At 54.7% G+C, this 23777-nt stretch overlaps 1 protein-coding gene across 2 annotated transcripts in view; it reads left to right on the forward strand.

Moving 5' to 3' along the window:
• Positions 1–23777, forward strand: part of PTK7 (protein tyrosine kinase 7 (inactive)) — a 59807-nt gene that overhangs the window by 26668 nt on the left and 9362 nt on the right. For both annotated transcript variants that reach the window (XM_025890505.2, XM_073905001.1), the window contains exons 2-17: positions 10550–10837; positions 11323–11425; positions 11793–11983; positions 12077–12227; positions 13232–13380; positions 13636–13902; positions 15602–15735; positions 15888–16023; positions 16157–16276; positions 17905–18054; positions 18180–18330; positions 18427–18554; positions 19754–19957; positions 20737–20892; positions 21509–21741; positions 22951–23031. In XM_025890505.2, the coding sequence (XP_025746290.1) occupies positions 10550–10837; positions 11323–11425; positions 11793–11983; positions 12077–12227; positions 13232–13380; positions 13636–13902; positions 15602–15735; positions 15888–16023; positions 16157–16276; positions 17905–18054; positions 18180–18330; positions 18427–18554; positions 19754–19957; positions 20737–20892; positions 21509–21741; positions 22951–23031 (2642 nt within the window). The remainder of the gene's footprint in view (positions 1–10549; positions 10838–11322; positions 11426–11792; positions 11984–12076; positions 12228–13231; positions 13381–13635; positions 13903–15601; positions 15736–15887; positions 16024–16156; positions 16277–17904; positions 18055–18179; positions 18331–18426; positions 18555–19753; positions 19958–20736; positions 20893–21508; positions 21742–22950; positions 23032–23777) is intronic.

Here is a 23777-nt window from a genome sequence, read left to right on the forward strand (position 1 = left end):
CCCCCCCCCCCCCCCCCCCCCCCCCGTGACTTTAGAGGTCTGTAAGAAGCACCTCCTGGAATGGAGGGACAGCCAGTTCCAGACTTAAGTGAAGCCAGATCCTGGTGCCTTCCAGACCCTGACTCAAAGATTGACAGAGTAGGCATGAAATAAACTTTAGGCCTTTGTCATTTTTTTGGTTATTCAGTTCAGTTATTGCATCAGCCACTCTTAGGGGCTTTTTTTTTCCCTTCAGCTATTTGTGTGTGCTTTATGTTTTATAATGTTTTCTCCCCAAAGTCGGTTATCCCTAGGCTTGAAGCATCTGGTGATGAGTTGCAAGTTTTTGCTGCTTTTAAAAATAACTTACAAGGAATTGTTTCTATTATTCATCAGTTTGTATTTTTTTCATCTGTTGTTATTGATTTGAGGATTGAAATATTCATTTTGCCATCTTTAGCCAGAATGCTTTCTTTAAACAGCTGATTTTAAAAAATGACTCTTTTTTGGTTATTTTCCTTAAAAAATAAAGGAGCAAATCACTAGTACTGATTTTCAGTTAAGAGATTAAATAAAAGAATAAAATTGGGGCACCTGGGTGGCTCAGTGGTTAAGCGATGGCCTTCAGCTCAGGTCATGATCCCGGGGTCCCGGGATTGAGTCCCACATTGGGCTCCCTGCTTGGCGGGGAGTTTGCTTCTCCTTCTGACCCTCTCCCCTCTCATGCTCTCTCTCACTCTCAAATAAACAAAATCTTTAAAAAAGTTTATATTTTAAGCAGGAAAATGAGGTTTATAAGGAGTCTAGGAAGTATCTATGGTTTGATTTTTAACTCAGCAGCTGGTCTGCCTTCCACTTCCCCTCTGTCCATGGCTTCCCCTCACCTTGTAACACCAGGCCAGATCCCGTCACATCGGAGTAATATTTGAGCAGTATGTTCATAGCTGCAGGATTTGGTCCCCGCTACAAGACAGTCTTCCCTCCAACGTTTTTTTCCAGCCACGTGTGCTAGCATAGGTGGCTAAGAGAACTTTTGATGGTGGGAGCAGGTCTGTCTTCACAAGGAGGCAGTGGGCGCTGTAGACAGCCCTGCCCCCACACCTGTCCCGAGCAGCCTAAAGCCCAGGAGGGCACCCTTGTCTCCTCAAGCCAGTGGTTCTTCTAAGCCTCCTCCCTCAGTCTGGATCTTTTGTGTCCCAGGTTGAGGCCTAAAGCCTTCAGCATCCCTTTCTCAGACTTGTTCCTCTCTGGAGAGATGGGTTGGTTTCCAGAAACAGCTGTTGGTCAGACAGGTGGAGAAGGAAAGGAAAGAAAAGAAGGCTGGGGGAGGGGCACTTTGCGGATGGTGTCTGCTTCTGACTCCTGGGCCCTGCCTTGTGCCCTGGCCCCAAGAGGACAGCCAGGCCGCAGTGTATGTTGTCCAATGGGGTCTCCTGCAGGCTGCCCAGGGGCACATTCGTTTCCTGCACATGTGTTAGGCATCGCCGCGTGTCACCGGCTGTGTGGCAAATGCAGCCCGCTGCCGCAGGCCCTGAGTGGCTCGTGCTTTCCACATCACACATAGCAAAGCGATTTCCTCACATTCCCCACTCTTGTCTGCTCCGGGAAGTGGTTTGCAGAGCACTTCTAAATATAAAAGTCTGAGACCGACTCTTTCTCTTATCCCTTTGAAACCAGCTGAAGTCCAGCCTCTTCAGGGACTTTCTGGGTTTATGGGGGAGGAGGGAGGGAGGCAGGAGAAGCAGGGGTCTGTGTGTGTTCCACCAGGTTCCAAGGACACCCAGCAGGCAGAGTGGGACCATGTACGGTGATAGAGGCCAGGGTGCTGGGGGGCACACCAGGAGGAGGGTGCAGGCTTAAAGACCAGTCTTCAAACTGAACAGCTATGTTCGGCCACTTACTTCTTTTTTTAAAAAAAAATCTACTTGCGTCTTCTGTCTCCAGACCTAACAGCCTGTTCATCTACTGGGAGAATAGCAGGAGGTAGGAGATGGCCACAGGGAAGGATCTTCAAAACACAGCGCTAAATGGAACAAAGTAAGGAGCAGAGTGAGGGATAATGCAAGACCACTTACAGAAGTTAAAAGTACCCGCCCTGGAACCGATCACATTTTCCCAAAGCACATGCAGTGGAAAGCATTTACATTAAACACGATAGAAGGGTTGGGGGAGGGTGTGGATCAAAGGGAATGAGTGAAAGGAGAGAAGCAGCCAGCGTGGCATCGTGGAAAGAACGCAGGCGGACACAGACAGGCAGACCCAGGGGCAGGACAGATCCAGGGGGTACTTCCAGACCCTGCCGTTTATTGGGATAGCCTTGACTCCACTTTGCTCCTCGGGAAGATGAGGCTGACCCAGGTGGGGGGTTCTTTAGGTTAGAAATAACGTGCCTGTGCGTGGGGCTGGCAAGAAGCTGGCAGTTAGAGGAGCGAAGGCAGTGCCGTCTAATGGAGCTTTCTAAGGGGACGGAATGGTTTTATATCTGCGCTGTCCGATATGGCCTCAAGCTAGGTGTGGCCCCTGAGCACTTGAAATGAGCCGATCGATATGGAGGAGTTTAACTTTCAATTTTATTTCATTTTAATTAAGTTACATTTTGGGAGCCCCACATGGCTAGTGGCTACCATATTGGACAGAGCAGGTCTAAGGGATAGTTCAACTTCTTTATGGGTCAGGGAGGATATTCTTTCTTTCTTTTTAAGATTTTATTATTTATTTGAGAGAGAGAGAGCACAAGCAGGGGGAGCTGCAGAGGGAGAGGAAGAAGCAGACAGGGAGCCTCATGCGGGGCTCGATCCCAGGACCCTGGGATCATGACCTGAGACCAGAAGGCAGAGACGTTTAACTGACTGAATCACCCAGGTACCCCAGGAGTTTTTCATCGAAGTAGAGGCTGCTCCACCTAAAGGGCAGGGAATCGGGTCCTCCCTCCCACAGGGAATTTGGGGTGAACTGCTCTGGCCGCTCTGGTTAGGTCTGAGATCTGTGTTCACTGCCTTATCAGCCTCCCAGGGAGGAGGCAGAGATGGGTAGAAAGAGCTCAGAAAGCAGAGTCTCCCAGAGTTTTCTGAGCCTGCCTTGAAAATTAATAAACTAAGGCCAGGCCTCCCCAGTTGCAAGGTGGTAGTCCCCAGGGGCGCCTGGGTGGCTCAGTCGTTAAGCGTCTGCCTTCGGCTCAGGTCATGATCCCGGGGTCTTGGGATCGAGCCCCGCATCGGGCTCCCTGCTCTGTGGGGAGCCTGCTTCTCCCTCTCCCACTCTCCCTGCTCGTGTTCCCTCTCTCGCTGTGTCTCTCTCTGTCAAATAAATAAAATCTTAAAAAAAAAAAAAAGGTGGTAGTCCCCAGGCTGTCATTTAGTTTGTTCCCTGCCTCCCCAGGAAAGACCACAGGATGCTCCCCAGGCTCACCTGGTGCTGTTCTCACTGTGCTGGAGCCCTTACCACTGCACCTGGGAGTCTAATGAGTGGTTGTGGAACCTGCAGCCAGAGGCTGGGCTCTCTGTCCCCTCGGGAGCCCCGAGTGCACTGACTGAGCAGCCCTGAGGTCTTCCTGGGACTGAACCCTGGCTCATTTCTCAGTGCCCCAGTCCAGCAGCTCTGTCGCCTTGCCCAAAGTATATATTATTTCCGCAGGCCTCTGACTGGTGTCTTTAGGGGACAGCTGGTTGCTGTCTGTCCTCTCTCCTTGGGGCAGAGAATGGATATGTCCCCAGGCAGAGAGGGTGGAGAGAACTCCTGGTGCTCCCTGGCAGGTCTGTTCCAGCAACCCCCCCCTCCCCGTTCCATTCACCAAGGCTTTGGACTCCTCAGGCATCACCTAATCCAAGGACATTTTATTTTTTATTTTTTTATTTTTAAAGATTTTCTTTATTTATTTGACAGAGAGAGACACAGCTAGAGAGGGAACACAAACGGGGAGTTGGAGAGGGAGAAGCAGGCTTCCCGCGGAGCAGGCAGGACCCTGGGATCATGACCTGAGCCACCCAGGTGCCCCTCCAAGGACATTTTAATCTAGGGTCCCTGGTTCCCCAGCCCTTCTGGGGTTTTTTTACTTCCCTGAAAAGTATGCAGACTTGTGTGTGTCTGTACCTAATGTGTATTTCATTTTGAATATTGTTGACTGTCCTAGGAATCCAAAAAAGAATCACTAAAATCGATTTCAAGGCTGCCATTCTCCAGGAGAGGAAACTGAGACCCAGAGAAGAAAATTAGGTTGGCCAAGATTGGATAAAGGTAGCCCTAGGACAAGATTTCAGGTCAGACAGACTCTTCAGTGACTTCATTCCCCCATAAATGCTAGTGGGGTATTTACGGTGCCCAGGTGCGGCGAGGGGCACAGCTGTATCCTCTTGGGCAGCAGTGTCTGCGCTGTCCTCAGGCTTACAGCCTAGCTTGGGGGTGCAGCTCTCAGTCACAGCACAGATGGGACTCTCGGGTGTCACAGGCAGTGAGCTCTCAGTGCAAGTGTGTGGCCAAGGCAGAGGCCAGATCTCCTGGCGAGGCAGGATGTAAGCTCAGCCGTTGGAATGGGAGCAGTTTGTCAGAAAGTGGTACTTGGTCCCTGCTTGCAACCCCCAGCTGCCTCCGACCTGCACACCTGCCATTTACAGCATCGCCCTTCATCCTCCTGGGCCCTGCCCTGCCTTTACCTTCCAGCGCTGGGGGCTGGGGGCTGGCGGCTGGGGTGGGGGAGGGGACTGAGCCCTTTGTTTCTGTAGCTGCCTTTGAGGCTCTTTGCAGCTAATCCAGTGCTGGGTCTTGGGGACTGTCCCGTTACATCCTCTCGTTTATTTAATTTTATAGGCAGTAAATCTGCCTGGGAAGGATTGGTGATTGGCTTGGGTCATTCTGCTTGTTAGCAGTTGTGTGGTGGAGACTAGAACCTGGGTCTCCCCGCTGCCGTGTTCCTTCGGCCTGATCACACCACCTCACGGGGCTGGGTGTTTAATTCATTGCTGCTTCCTTGAAGACATCACAACCATTTAAGGTTACCAAGGGTGAGAGATGCATCCCAAGTATGGCCCTCCCAGTCCCAGCAGAAGACAGGCTGGTTCCGGGGACCAACGGTGTGGCCAAATGCGTGGCCACTGGCTAGGGAGCATTGTAAGCCTCATTTGTGGGCCAATTTGTCCCTCTGGCTTGGATGCCACATGATGCTGGACCCAGGGACCTGCTCCTGCCATCAGAGGTTGATCTTCCCCCTCCGGGGCCTCCCAGGAGCAGGCAGGACAGGTTTGAGTTGTGGTTTTTATCTAAGGTAAATGAGCTGGCCACTAGGTTGTTTCTGCCCTAATCTCTGGTGATTTCGTTCTGTTCCTCTAATCTGGATGTGGGAGCCTCTCCAGATATTTACAGTTAAATCCCAGGCTGGGTCCCTGGCTTTGCTCCCTCCTGCACTGCTCAGAACAGGGACTGTGATGGCTTGCCAAGGGCTGCGGGGCTCCCATCCATGAACCTGGGGCCTTTCGTAGACCCTGGAAAGACAGAAGGGGGTGGAAACTTTGTGCTCTGCCTCTGGGTCTCAGTTTGCTGTGGTCGATTTTCAGTGACTCCCTGAATCCTTATGTTCTGGGCTTATCATTAGTCTGGGTTGCTGGTGCTAAAACCACATACAATATCTTGCTGGTATATACTGGTGGTAGAGAGGGACATTCCAGATCCCCAAATTCACAAATACCTCTGTGGCATTTGTGTTTCTGCTGACCTGGGTGAATAGGTGAGGGGTGGGGTAGCTGAACTTGCTGTTCATCCATTTGACTTATTCGTGCAGCAGTTGACATTTGTTCTTCAACAAAATGACAAATGTGTATGAGCCATGGACCTTTGGAGTTGTTCAAGGGCAGGAGAAAGTTAGGCCAGTTAAATCCAGGAAGGCCAAGGGTCTGCAGTCCAGTGTGTTGACCCTTTGGGGAGGACGTTGATGCAGGGATCCTGGTACCCCTGGGGCCTCTTGTTGGCGCCCTTAGAGTTTCTTGGATGGAGGAGACTTGTGAGGAGGGCTGTCCTCATGTGGGTGAGGGGGCCTGAGGCTGCTGTGTTTCCTGGACCATTTGTGCCTCTTAGGTTGAGGACTGCCTCTCTTGGCCTATGTCCTGAGGCTGTTGCCCAGACACAGCCCAGGGTGTTGGCAAACCTGTTCCTTGGGGGTTTGTGTGCTTTAAGAAGAGCCGCCTCAGTCTGGGCTCTGGAGGCCATGTGGGAGTAAATATGTCCCCCACAGGGACCCAGGCTCTGGAGCCAGAGACTGATTCTTAGGTGTGGAGGAGTCGGCCAGTTCTGTGTGGCTGGTTGGCCTTGGGGGTGATCACTCATATGGTCACACATTACTGTGCAAAATGCCCATGTCAGGGCCAACCAGCGTCTTGGTAGCTCAGCGTGGCCCTGAGGCATGTGTCTGAAAGGTGGCATTTTCTTTAGTAAAAGGGAGAGAACATAGATAGAATCAGCTGGTCAGGTTTGGCAGGTTCTGGGGCCTGCACAGGTCCTGGGGTGTTCTTCCTCAAGCAGGAGGACCAGCCCAGCCCCCCTTTGAAATGGGTAGTTAAGTGGCCCAGATGGATGCTTGGACCAAAGTAGCTGAAATTACTTCAGAGCAGAAAAACTTCCTGCTGCTCTCTGCTCTCCATAAAATCATGTTTACACATATGTGTGTGCACACATGCACACGTAGACACACATGGGTCTGCTGGGCCTGGAGCCCAGAGGCAGCCAGGAGGGCGGGGAGCGGAGTCGGTCGCTGCCCACACAGCCTTTCTACGGGGGCTGGGGCCAAGGCGCGTGCATAGAGATGGCTGTTGGGGGAGCCGAGGAAATGGCTCGGAAAATGTCCTTATTGGGTATTTGCAGCTCCAGCTTTGTTGGGGTTGACACCTGGTGTGGGCAGATGGTTCTGCCTGTTGTTGCGGGGAGACTGCTTGAGCCCACTGTACCCGCAGGGCAGCCCTGTACCCTCCACGTCCTCTGTGCTGCGCTGCGGGCTCTGTGTATGCGAACCCACTTAGCCTCACATTGCCTCAGGGGTAGGGGCGGTGTCCCCATTGCACAGCGGGGGCAAAGGTGCGCGGAGGCCAGGCTAGGGTGGCATGAATGGGAGGCCAGGGGCAGCACCGGTGGGCCGGCCTGAAGTGGCTGCACGGAGCGGGCTGCCTCAGGTGGCACACCGGCCTTGTGTTCTGGGGGGCCTGGGTGTAGGAGGCACAATGCGCGGTGTGGTTGGACCGTGAATGAGAGGGCAGCTTTGGGAAGCCCTGACCAGTGTGCCACCGGAGGAGGCCTTCCCCAGACCACAGCCCTGGGGGCATCCTCAAGTCAGTGGTGGTACAGGGACAGGAGTGTGCTGGTGACTGCACCACCTTGGGGCAGGTACCACCTCGGTGCCCAAAAGCCTTCTGCCTCTCTGTCATTGCTGTCCTCCACGTCTTGTTGTTGGGACCAGCAGAAGCTTCTGAAGAGTTCCTCACTGCCCAGCCCCTCCTTTCCTGGAGTCTGGCATTTCTGCCAGGGGACTCCTCGATCTGCCCCTGAGCCTTCTGCCCATTTTCCCCCCTAAGCAACACAACCGACCGAACTCTCTTGCAAGCCGTATGCTCTGGGCATGCCTCTGGTCACCTTTTCAGCAAATGTGGGTGCCATGGCCCTGGGCCAGCCTCCCAACGGCGGCTCGGAGCAGGGGCTGGGGGCTTGGAGAAGGCCCGGTGGCTGTACTCCCTGCCTTTTATAACATCTAAAGTCTGCCGCAGCCAAGCACTAACCAGGACCTGCTGTGAGCTGACGTCAGGACAGAGGGCCCCTCAGGGCCAGCTTTGATGTTTCCCAGGCCCTGTCGTGGGGGCGCAGGAGGCTCTGAGTGGCAGTCTGGGAATGCAGCATCTCTCACCACAGCGACAGAGCAGTGCTCTCCCCAGGAGGGGATGCCGGAGGCTGAGCTGGGGTCCCTCTGAGTCATGCCCTCTCTTCTTCCAGCTCAGATTTCTGTGGCCAATGGTCTGTGGTTCCGGCAAGCCCATGGCCCCTTTCCCTCCATCCCACCCCCACCTGATCATTCCCCTCAAACTTATCTGTTGCGGAGGCTCCTCCCCGTCCAGGGTCTGGGAGTTGTCCTGGGCCTCTGGAGGGGGAGTTTCCTAATGTTCTTAATATGAGAGTCCTTGGGCAGGACGGGTGATGGTGGAGATCGGAACAGTAGCTACCGTTCCCTGGTGTCCGAGTCTCTTCACACGAGTTTCTGCGTTTGTGACACATGACAACCCCATGAGAGAGGCAGAGGGAGCCGAGGCAGAGACCGTCTGCATTCCTTGCCCAGGGTCAAACCAAGCATGAGGGGCAGGAGTTGAGTCCGACCTGTCTGATTCCACACCCTTAACTAAGGTGCACGGGCGAGACTCCTGGCTCCCCGGGTCTGGAGAAGCTGAGTGGGAAGTGGGGCGGTTCACCTACACTTTGACGGCAGGTGATCTCTCTTTGGCCTTTCACAAGCATCCTGGAGTTCAGGGTTGAGGGCCCCAAGAATTTGGTGAGTCACGTTTGCAGAGGCCCACTGGGTCCTCAGCCTGAGTCTGCCCATCTGCCTCATGAGAGGTGGTCGGGAAGTGTTCCAGACACCTCGGCGTTTACCAACTCTTGCCCCACACTTCCTTAAGGTTACCTCAGTCAGCCAGTTAGCTGAGCGCCTTTGTGTGTCTGCAGTGTCTGCAAGAGGTGTGTCTACCTCTCTCCATGGCCACGGGAACTGAGCCCCATTGTGGGATCAGCCACTTCCAGGTTGGTTTTGAGTTTGTGGGCGGAGCTGGGAAGAGCATGGGGCTAGGAGTTGGCTTCCTTGGATCATGGTCAAATGAGCTGTTTGATTTTGGGCAAATCCCTTAATTTCCCAGGACCTCAGTTTACCTGTCGGGTCTACAAAGAGGTCGTACCAAGTTGCCCCGTGGGGGCAGGGCCACATTCCTGTGTGGTGATTGGAAGTGAGTGGGGTGTTTGGGATGTCAGGGTGATGGGGAGTGTGCTTGGCAGCGCCCCGAGGACAGATTTGTTAACTTGCACAGTGGGTGGGATAGCCCAGCATTGAAGGCAATGGTCCCATCTGGAGAGCCAGCAGGGCCCCACTGAGAAGTAATGGAGGTGGCTCTGGGCCCCTTCTGGCTCCATGACTGTCTTGTGGGCTGGCACCTCTGACAATGTTGGGAGATGGACCAACACTAAGGGTAGCCCCTCATCTGGACCTCACTCTGAGAGGTCCAGGACTCATCTTGATGCTGACTTTATGAGGAGACTGGCTCTTAGGTCCTCAAGAACCAAACTCCACCGTCAGGGGCTTGGAACAGCACTCTTTGGGCCACGATTAGCCTCCCATCGGTTTGGATGGGGATGGCAGGACCCCATTAGCCTCTTCTTGCCCTTACCAGGCCCAGTTTGGTCAGAGGTAGAGCCTGCTGCTTCATGTAGCAGCCCCAGGAGGCCTATTTCTTCTTCCTGGAGGGGCTGCACATCCTCTTCTGTGTTGTCACCCACCCCTGGCGGTGGGCCGGTGTTCTTGGCCCCGCAGCTCAGGGCCTCTGCAGGGCGCCTACGTGGGCCAGGAACAAAGCCCAGAGTGTTATTCCTGCTGTCACCATGCCACCTGCCCAACCCTGCCCTCCACCCCCTCAACCCATCGGCTGATCAGTACAGGTTTCTCACTTTCCCTTTGTTCCCACTGGCTCTGGTTCCACCCTTGGTTGCAGGGCCCCCCCTTCTCTGTGGGTGCCCGTGCGGCCCCAGTGGAGCTGAACTGTTGCAGTGCAGGAGGGGGAATGGATTCAGGTGAAAACCTGGAACCACTGGGCTCACCTCTCAACCTCGCCCAGAAAAGCCAGCCTTGGCCAGACATATTCTTAGCGATAGAGTGTAGGACGTGGGGGTGGCGCTGGCATGCCTTTGGCAGTAGCCCCAGATCTAGAGAATATTGGCTTCTCCTGTGATGGGATGGGTTTTCCCAGAGAAGTCCCTGGAGGACGCTGGGCTGCAGAGCATCTGTGGGTGGAATTCAAAGCCATCTCTGATGCTGGACCCTCAGTGGGGCTGTGAGTGTGAGTAATCCTTCCAAGATTCTCTGCGGATCGCGACTTAACTCTGCTCAACATCCTGGTTTCTGAAGATTGACGGGGAGGGCTGCCTGCTAATGTCCCCTGCTCCTCAGCCCAGCATCAGAACCTGCAGGTTTGAAGCTTCTTGTAGGGGGCCTCCCTGGTGTCCCTACCCCCTACCCCAGCCCTTGGAACTGCCTCTCTTTCCTGGCTGCTTGCACTGTTCACTGGGCCCGAGCCTTGCCGTGTTCTGCGTAGTTGCCCTGTGCCCCCTACCAACTGGTGTGCACTGCGTCTTTGTATCCTGCAGAGCACCCAGCGCAGTTTAAGAGTTTCTCAGTGGACACTTGGCAGTTGTGGTCTCATGATCCTTCTCTCCTGCGCTTCCTGGACACCTCCTGTGTGCAGAGCCCCTTTCCCCCTCCTGTGCACAGGGTGATGGGTGACCTGCGTGAGGACGGTGGCTGTAGCTCCTCCTGACGGTGCCGCTCCCATGTCCCCATCTGCAGGTGCCCAGGCAGCCATTGTCTTCATCAAGGAGCCGTCCTCCCAGGATGCACTGCAGGGGCGCCGGGCGCTGCTCCGCTGTGAGGCCGAAGCTCCAGGCCCGGTACATGTGTACTGGCTGCTGGACGGGGCCCCTGTCCGGGACACCGAGAGGCGTTTCACGCAGGGCAGCAGCCTGAGCTTTGCCGCTGTAGACCGGCTGCAGGACTCTGGAGCCTTCCAGTGCGTGGCTCGGGACAATGCCACTGGAGAGGAGACCCGCAGTGCCAATGCCTCCTTCAACATCAAATGTGAGAGCCGGGGGACTGTGCTTGGTCCCTGCTAGTCCCCCTGTTACTGAGCCCTGTGAGACCCCTCCTTTCCCTCAGCTTCTCCCATTTCCAGTTGAATGGGGCAGGCAGAAGGTAGTTGCAGTCCGTTCTTTCTGTGTGTGTGGAGAAAAGTTTTATTTTTTCCAAAAGATTTTCTCCCCCCTTCAAGTCGAGGACCCTTGACCTGCTGGATGCTTTTGCAGATGACAAGGGCAGCGAGGCAGCGTGGCCAAGCGTCAGGGTTGACCCGCCGCAGACTGGGTGGGCGCTGTTTGTGGCCCCTCACCCCACGCCCTGTGTGCAGCCCTGGCCTCAGCTCTGCGGGGCTTCGCTGCGCTGTCTCTTGGCTCCAGAGCCTGCGGGCCTGCGTCCTTTTCTGATTTTCTTCCTTCCCCTCTGCCCTCCCCACCCCCTTGCTCTGCTCTGCCCTGCCCCTCACTCTGCAACCCTGGCCTCTGCTGCAGGGATTGAGACTGGTCCTGTGGTCCTGAAGCATCCAGCCTCAGAAGCTGAGATCCAGCCACAGACCCAGGTCACACTGCGCTGTCACATTGACGGGCATCCTCGGTAAGGAGCTGACTTTGAGGGTGGGAATGGAGGGGGTTATTCTAGACCAGTAGGGGTATCTCCCCGAAACCCGGACTCTATTCAGAGGCACCTCGCTTCATTCGGTAACCGCCCCTAGTGACCCAAGGAGGAGCAGCGTTGTGCTGCAGCATGATCCTGCATTCTGGGAGCAGAGAGTTGTAGAAACTCAACCTGATTCTGCCCTGGAATTGTTTTGTGCCCTTGTGCAAGATGCTTCCCCTCCCAAGCTTCAATTTCCCCATTTGTAAACTGAGGGGTCTAGCTCTGACCCTCCGATTCTGTATCTTGTCCGCCGGCCACCTGAGTACCCCCTGCCTCCCTGCTGCTGATCCCCTCGGCCCTGCAGGCCTACCTACCAATGGTTCCGAGACGGGAGCCCCCTCTCCGATGGCCAGAGCAATCACACGGTCAGCAGCAAGGAGCGAAACCTGACCCTCCGGCCGGCCAGCCCTGAGCACAGTGGCCTCTACTCCTGCTGTGCCCAAAACGCCTTTGGCCAGACCTGCAGCAGCCAGAACTTCACCTTGAGCATTGCCGGTGAGCCCGGGGTGGGGGTGGAGAAGGTGCAGCAGGGATGGGAGGGGCCTCCCCACTCTGCCTGCTCACATGCCTGTGCTCCTCCCACCCCAGACGAGAGCTTTGCCAGGGTAGTGCTGGCCCCTCAGGACATCGTAGTGGCAAGGAATGAGGAGGCCATGTTCCACTGTCAGTTCTCAGCCCAGCCACCCCCGAGCCTGCAGTGGGTCTTTGAAGATGAGACTCCCATCACTAACCGCAGCCGGTAAGGCATCTGTCAAGGGGCCTTCAAGTACGGTGGTACGTGTTGTGTACTGCCCAGGTGCATTCTCTAAAAGGATGGGATTAGTATTGCAGACATGCTAGATCTCTGCATGTATTACTTCAAGTTTCCAGCAGATGGCAGTAGAATGTTTTGCTGTTAGAAAATGAGTTCCACAAAGGGAAGCCTCCAGGAAGGGCATCTTTTTCCAGCTCACACAGCGACAACGTATGACCTAGTGGTGGCTCTGTTCTTTCCCCACTCCCCTCCTGCCAAATGGGGCTTCTGGGATGGGGAGTAGAAATTCAGTTTGGAGGGACACAGGGGACCTGGTGACCATAGTCTGGATGGCAAGGTTACCTTACACACACACACACACACACACACACACACACACACACACACACACACACTTTTTGGAGGAAGCAAGCATTTCCAGAAGGTTCTGGGTGGTGCCAGCTCCTTTATCTGGACTTTTGTCCTTCCCCGGGCTGTATGAGAGCAGAGAGCACCTTTGTGGTGCCAAGCATGGTCTTGGCCCTTGGGGTGTGGCTCCCTAGACTAGGGAATCCCACCTGGCTTCAGCCCTGAAGATATCATCAGTAGTTCATCTGGTGTAGCCGAGGGGCTTCTGGCTGCTGGGGCTGAGGGCCTTCCTGGCAGGCTGGTGTTAACCTTGCAGGGAGGTGGCTCTCTGTCTCCACAGCTGCACACTGTTGATGAGTCACTGTTTCCCACTGACACTGTGGCTCACCTCGCCGCCCCAAAAGCTGAGTCTCCTGTAGGTGGAACACACCTGTGCACGCTCGTGAATGTGTCCACGCGCGCACATGTACACATACACCCACACACCCTGACGTGGCACGTGGGCTCCCTTCTCTCTGTCCTGTTCCTGGCTGATTCCTTCCTACACCTCTGACCTTTGCAGTGTGGGGCTCCATCTCATTCCCTTCCAGAAGGAGGCCTGTGGGCCACTTCTTCCAAATAGCACTCTCTTCTCTTCACAGTCCCCCGCACCTCCGCAGAGCCACTGTGTTTGCCAACGGGTCCCTGCTGCTGACCCAGGTCCGGCCGCGCAACGCAGGGGTCTACCGCTGCATAGGCCACGGGCAGAAAGGCCCTCCCATCGTCCTTGAGGCCACACTTCACCTGGCAGGTGGGTCCCTGGGTCTCGGGTGCTGAAGTGGGGGTTGCCTTCAACATTGTGGGCTCATAGAGAGTTAGGCTCCTGATTCCACTCAGAAAGCAGCTTGGCAGGCAGAGAGAGGAAGAGCATGCTGGGGGCAGGAAGAGGAGAGACAGTGTTCTAGGGGTTTGTGCTACAAAGGGCCAAAGCTTGCTGTGGGAGAGCATGAGGAACCCTGAGACCCACGGTAATCGGGTGGTTTGCCTTCTGCTCCCCTCCCTACAGAGATTGAAGACATGCTACCACTTGAGCCACGGGTGTTCACAGCCGGCCGCGAGGAGCGTGTGGCCTGCTTGCCCCCCCAGGGTCTGCCGGAGCCCCGTGTGTGGTGGGAGCATGCGGGAGTCCGGCTGCCCACCCACGGCAGAGTCTTCCAGCAGGGCCACGAGCTGGTGTTTGCTGGTACCGCCGAGAGTGATGCTGGTGTCTACACTTGCCACGCAGCCAACCTGGCTGGTCAGCGGCGACAAGATGTCAACATCACTGTGGCCAGTGAGCACCTGTGCCCCGGGGGGCGAGGCGAGGTGGAGGAGAGCCCAGGGCCCACGACGAGGCCTTGGTCTCTGGGTGCGATGTGCAGAGGCTTCCCTGGTGCTCACCTGAGGCCCTCTCAGCTCTGGGTTCTGCACGCTTGGGACTCAGTCAGCTGCTGGGAGGTGATGTTGGGGTAGACTGTGAAGAGCCAAGCACAGAAGTTGGGGTGACAGCCCACACAGAAAAACAGCCCTCTGGCTGCAGAGCAAGGGCAAGGTCCTGCTCTTTCCTCAGTGCATGGAATGATGATATGTAGCAAGCCACCTGCTTTGCCAGGGCTCAGTTTCCTCATCCACAAAATGGAGCTAATAACCCACTACCTATCCTACAAGATAGTCAGAAAGATCAAATGTGCTTGCGGTCAGCTGGGAGGTCGGCTGGTGGCTGGCCATTCCCTGGTGGCCTTTTTCGCATGTCTTGAGGTTGACGGAGGATGGCTCTATCAGGGTGCCTCAGGTGTCTCCCCCATGGCTCCTGCAGCAGGCCAGCTCAGGCCTCCTCACACAGTAGTGGAAGCCACAGTACTTCTCAAGCCATCCACTCAGCAGTTGCCTGGCCTAACCACTGGGTTCTGTGTTGGGCCAGGCCAGTCATGGGCCACCCAGACTCTAGGCAGGAGAGAAGTAGACTGTCTCCTGATGGGGAAAGTGGCAGCAACACAATGCAAAGAAACAAGGGATGGGAGAACCATTTACGACCATCTTTGCAAACAATCTGCCCCCCCACATCAGACAGGAAGTCCTTGTAGGGTTTTGAGTCGGAGAGTGATAGTCGTGAAAGATCATTCTCCACTGTTCTGAGAAAACCAAATGTTAGGGGCAGGAGTCAAGACAGGGAGCCCAGTTAGTAGATGACTGTAATCACCCAGGGGAGGTGTGGGAGGGCCTGGAACAGAGCGGTAGCAGTGGAGGTGAGAGAGGTGGTCAAAGTCAGGACTTCAGGGGAGCTCAAGTAGATGGGGTTAGTGTAGAATGGATGTGACAGGGAGAGGGAAGTTAAGGCTAGGTTTTGGCTTCTGCTGTTGGCTGCATAGGGGCAGTATTTACTGAGACTGGAAAAACCAGGATGAGCCGGTTCCAGGGGAACTTAGTTGTTCTCTTTTGTACATATAAAGCTTAAGATGCCTGTTGGATATCCAGTCGGAGATGTGGTAGGCAGTTGGGTTTGCAGGTCTGAAGCTCGTGAGGGGAGAGGTCAGGAGTCAGGGTATAGGTTTGGGAATCATGCACTCCTATGGCATTGAAGGCCACGGATGGGCTGAGATCATTCAGGGAACGAGGATGGCTAACCCTGAACAGGGATCTGAGGACCAAGCCTTGGAGCGTTTCAGTGTAATAAAAAGAGCAAGGGTTTTGGAGGCACATGGACCGGGGATTTGAATGCTATCTATCAGGTATTAGCACATCACCATTACTACTTTAAACCTGTCTTTGCTGTAAAATGGGTATAGGAATACATATGTATGGGGTTTATTGTGACCATTAACTAAGATCACGTTCCAAAGGTTGTCCTCACTAAGGGGCCATGGTTGCACTTTTACTGGAGCAGATGGGCTTCTGAACTCGGGGTCGAGTGTGGGATTAGAATTTTGAGGGATTGGATCCTTTGGTTTTGCAGACATGTTCCTCGGTCTTCTTTTCCCTCCCTGTCCCTCTAGCTGTGCCCACGTGGCTGAGGAAGCCCCAGGACAGCCAGCTGGAGGAGGGCAAGCCAGGCTACTTGCATTGCCTGACCCAGGCCACGCCAGAACCCACAGTCATCTGGTACAGAAACCAGATGCTCATCTCAGAGGTGAGAATGAGGCTTGCTCCTGGCGGAAGGGGACAGAATCCCCTTCCAGAGCTCTCCTCTGGGATCAGCTCCCTAGCACTCCTTCCCTTGAAGCTCCCCTGAAGACGCTTGTGGGGCTCAGACCTCCCACAGTTCCATAACATGTGCCACAGGACTCGCGGTTCGAAGTCTCCACAAACGGAACCTTGCGTATCAACAACGTGGAGGTGTATGATGGCACATGGTACCGCTGTGTGAGCAGCACCCCAGCAGGCAGCATCGAGGCCCAAGCCCGTGTCCAGGTGCTGGGTGAGTGCTTGAGAGTGGGGAGAGCAAAGGGGAAGGAGCAGCAGGGGGCCCAGATCTTCAGGCCTGCCCTGGCCTATCTAGCCACCGCAGTTCCTCCTCTTGCCACTCACCCACCCTCCCTCTGCTGAAACAGAAAAGCTCAAGTTCACACCACCGCCCCGGCCGCAGCAATGCATGGAGTTTGACAAGGAGGCCACGGTGCCCTGCTCAGCCACAGGCCGAGAAAAGCCCACTATTAAGTGGATTCGGGCAGGTGGGTACCATGAGGGCATGGAGTGGGAGCAGGTCGGACAGTCCACTAGTCAGATGTGTGCGTGTCTGAGGACCAGCCGAGGGCCCGGCACCATGCCCGGAACCGTGGGAAAGACAAGACATGTGGGGCCGATTTACAGTCCAGGTAGGAAGAAAGGAGCCAGACACCAAGGAGGTCAGGTTATGGCATTAGACATCATTGGCGATGATTGAGGCAGCAAGTGATTGGCTTGGCCCAGATGGTGCTGTAAAGTCTTCCCTCTCCCTTCAAAATAGTCATCCTCAGGGACAGAAAGGTAACATGGGCTCCCTTAGAAAATTTGTAGGGGCACCTGGTGGGCTCAGTCGGTAGAGCACGCGACTCTTGATCTCGGGGTTGTGAGTTTGAGCCCTACATTGGGGGTAGAGTTGACTTAAAAATCAAATCTTTAGGGGCACCTGGGTGGCTCAGTTGGTTGGATGTCCAGCTCTTGGTTTTGGCTCGTGTCATGATCTTGGGGTCGTGCGATCGGGCTCTGAGCTGGGTGTGGAGCCTGCTTGGGATTCTCTCTCTCCCTCTCCTCATCCCCCACCTGCATGCACATTCTTTCTGTCTCTAAGAAAAAAAGGAAAAAAAGACAACTTTAAGAAAATAAACAATAAATTGGGGGGGGGAATGCATAATCCCACTATCCATTATCTTTGGGTGTGTGCCCCCTTCTTTTTCTATGTGTATCTTTCTGTTTGCACATAGCAATTTTATTGAATGTACAATTTTCACTTGTTAAACTTACATGAGTTAAGTCATGCTTACTATAGAAAAAGAAGATACAGTTAATTATGTAATTTTACCTCCTTTTTTCTCTTCACATTATCAAGCATTTCTACATGAACGTTGGTTTTGATGATTGTAATAATACTCTGATGATTGGATTCACTGGAATTTACTTAAATATTCCCTAAATGTTGGAGATTTGGGTAGTTAACCATGCTCCCTCTCTCCCTCTCTGCCTTTCTCACTCTCTCGTTTTATTGCTGCAATAAACATCTTTAAGCCTAAGTTTTTTCTGGATTTGGGTTTATTTCCTTTGGGAGAGATTCCCAGAAGTGGAATAATTATGTATGAGAAGGTATGCACGCTTTTGCAACCCTTGCTGTAAATTGCCAAGCTGTCTGTCAAGGGGCTGGACCAGTTTTTACGTTTCCATGAGGAGTATGAGCGAAAGAGGAGGACTGCAGGTTTCATGGAAGAAGTGGGCTCTCTCTGCTTGGGTGGTCGGGGACAGCTTTCTATTGGAGCTGGAGCCCCAAACGGATCTGCAGCCTGGTTGGCTAGAAGCGGGAAAGGATTCTAGGAGTGAGAAGTGACAGGCGGTGAAGATGAGAACAAGGTAAAGTGGGGGCCCCTTCGGAAGTCCGGTTTTGCAGGAGTGAGACGTTGTATAGGGCAGCAGAAGGAGGTGAGACTGAACAATTGGAATGGGAGCAAGTAATAGGGAGTTCCCAATGCCTGGTTCAGGAGTTGGGACTTTGTGGGTCGTCAGGAGCAACGAACAACACCTTTTTGAGTAGAGGCAGGTGACTGAGCACTCTGCCGGCCACCCCTGTGACTCGGGTCAAGCCTGTAATTTCCCTCTGTCGCCCCCACAGATGGGAGCAGCCTCCCAGAGTGGGTGACGGACAATGCCGGGACCCTGCACTTCTCCAGGGTGACCCGTGATGACGCCGGCAACTACACTTGCATCGCCTCAAATGGGCTGCAGGGCCAGATCCGTGCCCATGTCCAGCTTACCGTGGCAGGTGCGACCGTGGCAGGGCCCTGGGGCTGGGCTGGTGGGCCCCAGGGTGGGGGTGGGAGGCAGTCCACAGCCTGCCAGCCCCATGGCTCACTGCTCCCTGCCCCTTGTTGGGCTCTTCCCATCCAGTTTTCATCACCTTCAAGGTGGAACCAGAGCGCACGACCGTGTACCAGGGCCACACAGCCCTGCTGCGGTGTGAGGCCCAGGGAGACCCCAAGCCGCTCATTCAGTGGAAGGGCAAAGACCGCATCTTGGACCCCACCAAGCTGGGACCTAGGTAGGGCCGTCTGCTTCCCTGGCCCACCGCACCTCTCCTACAGCCGGTCTTCCCAGGAGCTGGTGAGGTGGGCAGCGCTGTGGTTTCTCTTGGCAGAATGCACATCTTCCAGAATGGCTCCCTGGTGATCCATGATGTGGCCCCCGAGGACTCGGGCCGCTACACGTGCATTGCGGGCAATAGCTGTAACATCAAGCACACGGAGGCCCCCCTCTATGTTGTAGGTATGTGCTGGGGAGCGGTGTCCTGCACAGGAAGTGCTGGGGCCAGACTTCTTTCTTATCTTTGTCTTCATCAGCCCCCTGTATACGGAAGACACTGAAATCATTTTTGTGTTGGGGGCTGAGATTCAGCTGGGTCTCCTCCACCATGCGTGGCATAGTGTCAGGTTCCTTGCCGGGCTGTTGCTGATTTAACATTCTACAGCTGGTGTGCATGTTGGGGGGCCCTGGGGGTGGTGCTCTTGTCCTAAAATGTTCCTTCCCAGGTCTCCTGCAGCAGCCACACACATCTCTAGGTGGGCAGGGAGGGGAGCAGGCCAGGGTGCAGCAGGGAAGGGTTCCTTTGCCCTGCAGGCCCAGAGAGGATGATGCATCAGGTAAAAGGCTCTGCCGAGAGTCAGGGACTTGGGGTTCAGGTGTGGCCTCTCCTGCTCACCAGCTCTATGCCCTTGGAGGTGTTATTTCCTCTCCAGGGGCTTGGTTCTGCATCTGTAAGATGAGAGTGGTTTCAATGAGAAGTTCTCAGACTTGTGGTTTAGCAGCAGAACTGTTTTTCTAGACAAAATATTCTGTGGAACTTTGAATGGATAATAGCGAAGTGACAAGGCCCCTTGGTTGAAGCATTAGGTGTAGGTGAGAGTCGGGGGATCCTGCATGGTCTCTCCTACGGGCCTCTCTCCCTCAGTTTCCCTAATGATTCCTGGCTCCTCTTTCACCGTGAGACCCTAGGCCATCGAGAGCCCCTAGACCAGAAGATCCTTTCCACAATGTTTCTTAAAGAACTTGCTCGGTGTCAGTCAGTGTCCGGGGTCCTAAATCAGGAATTCCCAAATGCTGCTCTTTGGGACCTGGTTCACAATACCAAGTCACTTAGGAAGCTTGTTAATGATAGTGTGGGTTTTTGTTAGCATCCTGACAGGTGTGTTTTTTTATGTGTGTCCCTAGCCTCAAATTCAGATGCATTCCAGCTTGGGAATCACTGGCCTCATGTCCATCAGAACTCTCTGTGACCTTGGTGGGGCCCAAGGACCCACCCCTTGTTAAAGCCAGTGACGTGGTGACCCTCTCTGGTTCTCTGGCTTGGTCAGGCCATTGAGTGTCTGGGAGGTGGTCTTCGGTGTAGGGTGGGAAGGGGTGGTAGCAAAGGAGGGCTGGGTTTGCTTCACTGGCCCCTGGTCCAGACCCTTCTGTGTGTCTCTCAGACAAGCCGGTGCTGGAGGAGTCCGAGGGCCCGGGCAGCCCTCCCCCCTACAAGATGATCCAGACCATTGGGCTGTCCGTGGGTGCTGCTGTGGCCTACATCATTGCTGTGCTGGGCCTTATGTTCTACTGCAAGAAGCGTTGCAAGGCCAAGCGCCTGCAGAAGCAGCCTGAGGGAGAGGAGCCAGAGATGGAGTGTCTCAATGGTGAGGGGCAGTGGTGTGGAGGCGGGCCGGTGTGCAGGCACTTAGTGCCCCCCGGCGGCCACAGAGAGAGCTGTTGGCACTGGGGAGCCGGGACTCTAGCAGAGCTGCCCCACCCCTAGCTGGAAGCCTGGAGTTGGCCCATTCCCAGGCCGTGGGGGCTGAGCAGCCGGGCTCAAGACTTCCTCATTGGAGCCTCGGGGCCAGCTTCTACGTTGCCTGGCTGGCTTCTCCCTGTACCGCTCAAACACAGGTACAATTAGTACTCCCATTCGTGTGTCTATGGCACATCTGTCTCCCCCCATTCGTCTTTGAGTTCCCCCAGGGGCATTCAGTCGATTTCCCTGCTCCTACCCTTCTGCTCAGAGGCATTGCTGGGTTGCCCCTCTCCATTTAGGCATTCAGGAGCAGAGCCTGGGTCTCCTTCATTGCGATTCCCCTTTGTGCCCAATCAGGGCTTTGCACAGAGGAGGCCCCATGAAAGCAAAGCCCCTTATATTGATGTAGTGTCCAGGGGCCGGCGGATCAGATGAGACTTGTGCAGCTGGTTCCATTTCGGAGGTGGTAATCAGTTGCATCAATCAGTGGTTGTACTCTAAGGGATGCCTGTACCACCTACTCCATCAGTTCACCAGTTGGACTGGCCTTTTTGTGTGGAACACCATGATTGGACCCACTTGATGGAAGTAGAGGTTTGGGGGAGAGAAATGAGGTCCTCGTGGTGGCCAGAGTGTCCGGTCTCATGTGGCTACCTCCCCTACCACCATGCCCCTTCTTCCCAGGCGGGCCTTTGCAGAATGGGCAGCCCTCTGCAGAGATCCAAGAGGAAGTGGCCCTGACCAGCTTGGGCTCCGGCCCTGCGGCCACCAACAAACGCCACAGCTCGACTGATAAGATGCACTTCCCGAGGACCAGCCTGCAGCCCATCACCACCCTGGGTATGCTGCCTTGGCCACAACTGTCACGGCTTCGTGACAGGCCTGTCTGGAGGCTAGGTTAGGGCTGGTGGCTCCGAAGTCCCTCAGACCCAGCACCTGGGAGCCGGGGTCGGGAAGCAAGAGGGGAGATAAGTCCGCTCTGCCCCCAGCGCCTGTACACGGCTCACCTCCCTGGCTTTGGTCATTCGTGAGCATTATTTACTTGATGTTTCCTTCAGATTGGCTGCCTTTAAAAACAAAACAAAACTAATGCAAGTTAGTGTTGTTCTAGTAAAAAATGTGAGAAATTATCGATTTGTGGTAGTTACATTTTTTCTGCATATACATTAAATTAATACATGTAACTATTAACGTGTTTATCAGGAGCCACCTAAAATTCTCATACAAGCCATCCTTTGGAAAATGCTGGATATTAATTCCAGCCCTTCGTTCTACTGTTGGAGACTGTGAAGCCCAGGGTGGGGTGGGGAGTGGTCTGCTCAGGGTCACCCAGCAGGTGGGTGGGGTGCAGTGAAGACTTCCCTCTGTATGACACAGAGAGGCAAGGCACCCTCCCGAGTCGGGAGGTTCCCTGTTGGGGTGAGGGTAGCTGGCTGACCCCAACCTGTACCCACAGGGAAAAGTGAGTTTGGGGAGGTGTTCCTGGCGAAGGCGCAGGGCTTGGAGGAGGGGGTGGCAGAGACCCTGGTGCTTGTGAAGAGCCTCCAGAGCCGAGACGAGCAACAGCAGCTGGACTTCCGGAGGGAATTCGAGATGTTCGGGAAGCTGAACCATGCCAACGTGGTGCGACTCCTGGGGCTGTGCCGGGAAGCCGAACCCCACTACATGGTGCTGGAGTACGTGGACCTGGTATGCTGGGGGGCACCTGGGAGTCTCGGGCAGGGCAGTGCCCTGCCGGCAGGTTGCGGGGGGTGCTCACTCTGGGAGCCTAGTCTCCTGTGGTCTCAGCCTGCCTGCACTTGCCACCTGGAGATGCTCAGCCTCCCGTCCCCGCTAGCTCTCTGACACCTGTTGTTCCTTGACTGGTACTCCTGCCTTCCTGTCTGCCAGCCCCGTGTGTGGGGGCCAGTCCCCAGTTCTTCCCAGCTTCTCACTCTGCGCACCATACGGATGCATCCCAGGTCTTCTTCCTTGATTCGGGTTTTCTTTGGTTTGTCATTTTTCCTTCCCTGCAGGGCTCATCAGCCCTTGAGAATAAACTTAGCAGACCCAGCTTTCCTTCCTCGAAATCCTTCCTGGCATCCCGTCCCATCTGGGGCCCCAGTGTTAGCCCTGGCACCAGCTTTCTCTTTCCATCCCAGCTGTCATGCCCTGAGCTGCCCCTTACTCTGAATTCCACCATCTATCTAGGCCTTACTCCCTTGCTCCTCAAGCTGCTGCTTGTCACATCCTCCAGCTTGGCAGGAAGGAGGAGGAGCGATCCTTCTTCTTGTCATTGGCAAGAGTTTATGACTACTTTATGTATGTTGTTGTTGCTCCCTCAGTATATTTCTTAGATGATAAACCCCCGGAGGATAGGGTTTCCTCTCAGGGGTCTGTGAGGATTGGGATCTGTGTTTTCCTCTTGGTTCCCTGAGGGCAAGAGCCTTGTCACCACCTGTCTGGGGCTCCGCTGAGGGTAGGAATGGCAGTCCTGTCTTTCTGACTGGGAGAGCTTCTAGAAGCCATCTCCTATATATATATATATATATATATTTTTAAAGATTTTATTTATTTATTTGAAAGAGAGAGAGCACATGAGGGGGGGAGGGTCAGAGGGAGAAGCAGACTCCCTGCTGAGCAGGGAGCCCGATATGGGACTCGATCCTGGGACTCCAGGATCATGACCTGAGCCGAAGGCAGTTGCTTAACCAACTGAGCCACCCAGGCGCCCTCCTATATATTTTTTAAATTCCCACTGGACTTACCACCAAGGGAGGGGGGCTGGCTGGGGTGGGGGTGCAGGGCCAGGGGTTCTCTCCTACCCAGGTAGGTGCTCTGGGAGCCCCTGCTTGGTTTAATGCTTTGGAGATAATAGTTTGACTCTCACCTGACAGAGATGCTTGGCTTTTCCCTTAGGGAGACCTCAAACAGTTCCTGAGGATTTCCCAGAGCAAGGATGAAAAATTGAAGTCACAGCCCCTCAGCACCAAGCAGAAGGTGAGGACAGGGCGGGAGAGGTCCTCAAGGGTGGGCCAGGATCAAGGGCTGTCATAGTGATAGAGGTGCAGTGGATGGAATGTTCCCTGAAGACCAGGCAGGACTTTACATATGTTATCTCAACCATCACGATAGTCCTCCGAAAACAGATGTCATTAGGCCCATTTAGCAGATAAAGAAACTGAGGTCTAGAGAGGTTAAGGGACTTGTCCCAGAGCACATAGCCCCCTTATGCCTTTGTGTTGCTGCAGAGCCTTCATTTGGAAGGGCTGCTCTTCGCCCTTGCCACTAGAGCAGGACGTCTGCCCCCTGCAGTGAGCGCTGAACTGGGGCAGCCCAGGTGACGGGCAGGGCAGGGTGTGGCTCTGAGAGTGTTTTGCCAGCTTCTGAGCGTTGAAGACTCTTCTTTGAAAGGGCTGCTCATGTTTCACCCACTGTGGTTTTCACATTCTCCGTCTCACTTGGGCTTTGGGCTGCCCAGCCTTTCCTTCCGGTTCTCCTCCCGCCTTCTGGGCACAGATCCCTGGCTGGGGCCCCACGGTGGAGCAGACCTGGCTTGAAACAGTGAGGAAGGGAAGGCTTGCCTACTACCCTCTGCCCACCTCAGACGATACTTCTGTGGCCCAGCTCTTCCTGCCCATAGCCTCCTTCCCTCCCCTCTGAAATGGGTCCGCCTCCTTCTCTGGGACTGGGTATCCTGCTACCAAGCTGACAGCAGAATCACCTCAGAGACCAGTCACAGCTCA

The sequence above is a fragment of the Callorhinus ursinus genome, unplaced genomic scaffold (assembly GCF_003265705.2).
Source record: "Callorhinus ursinus isolate GAN/ISIS: 27379988/994484 unplaced genomic scaffold, GSC_fseal_2.0 scaffold22, whole genome shotgun sequence".
Taxonomy (NCBI): domain Eukaryota; kingdom Metazoa; phylum Chordata; class Mammalia; order Carnivora; family Otariidae; genus Callorhinus; species Callorhinus ursinus.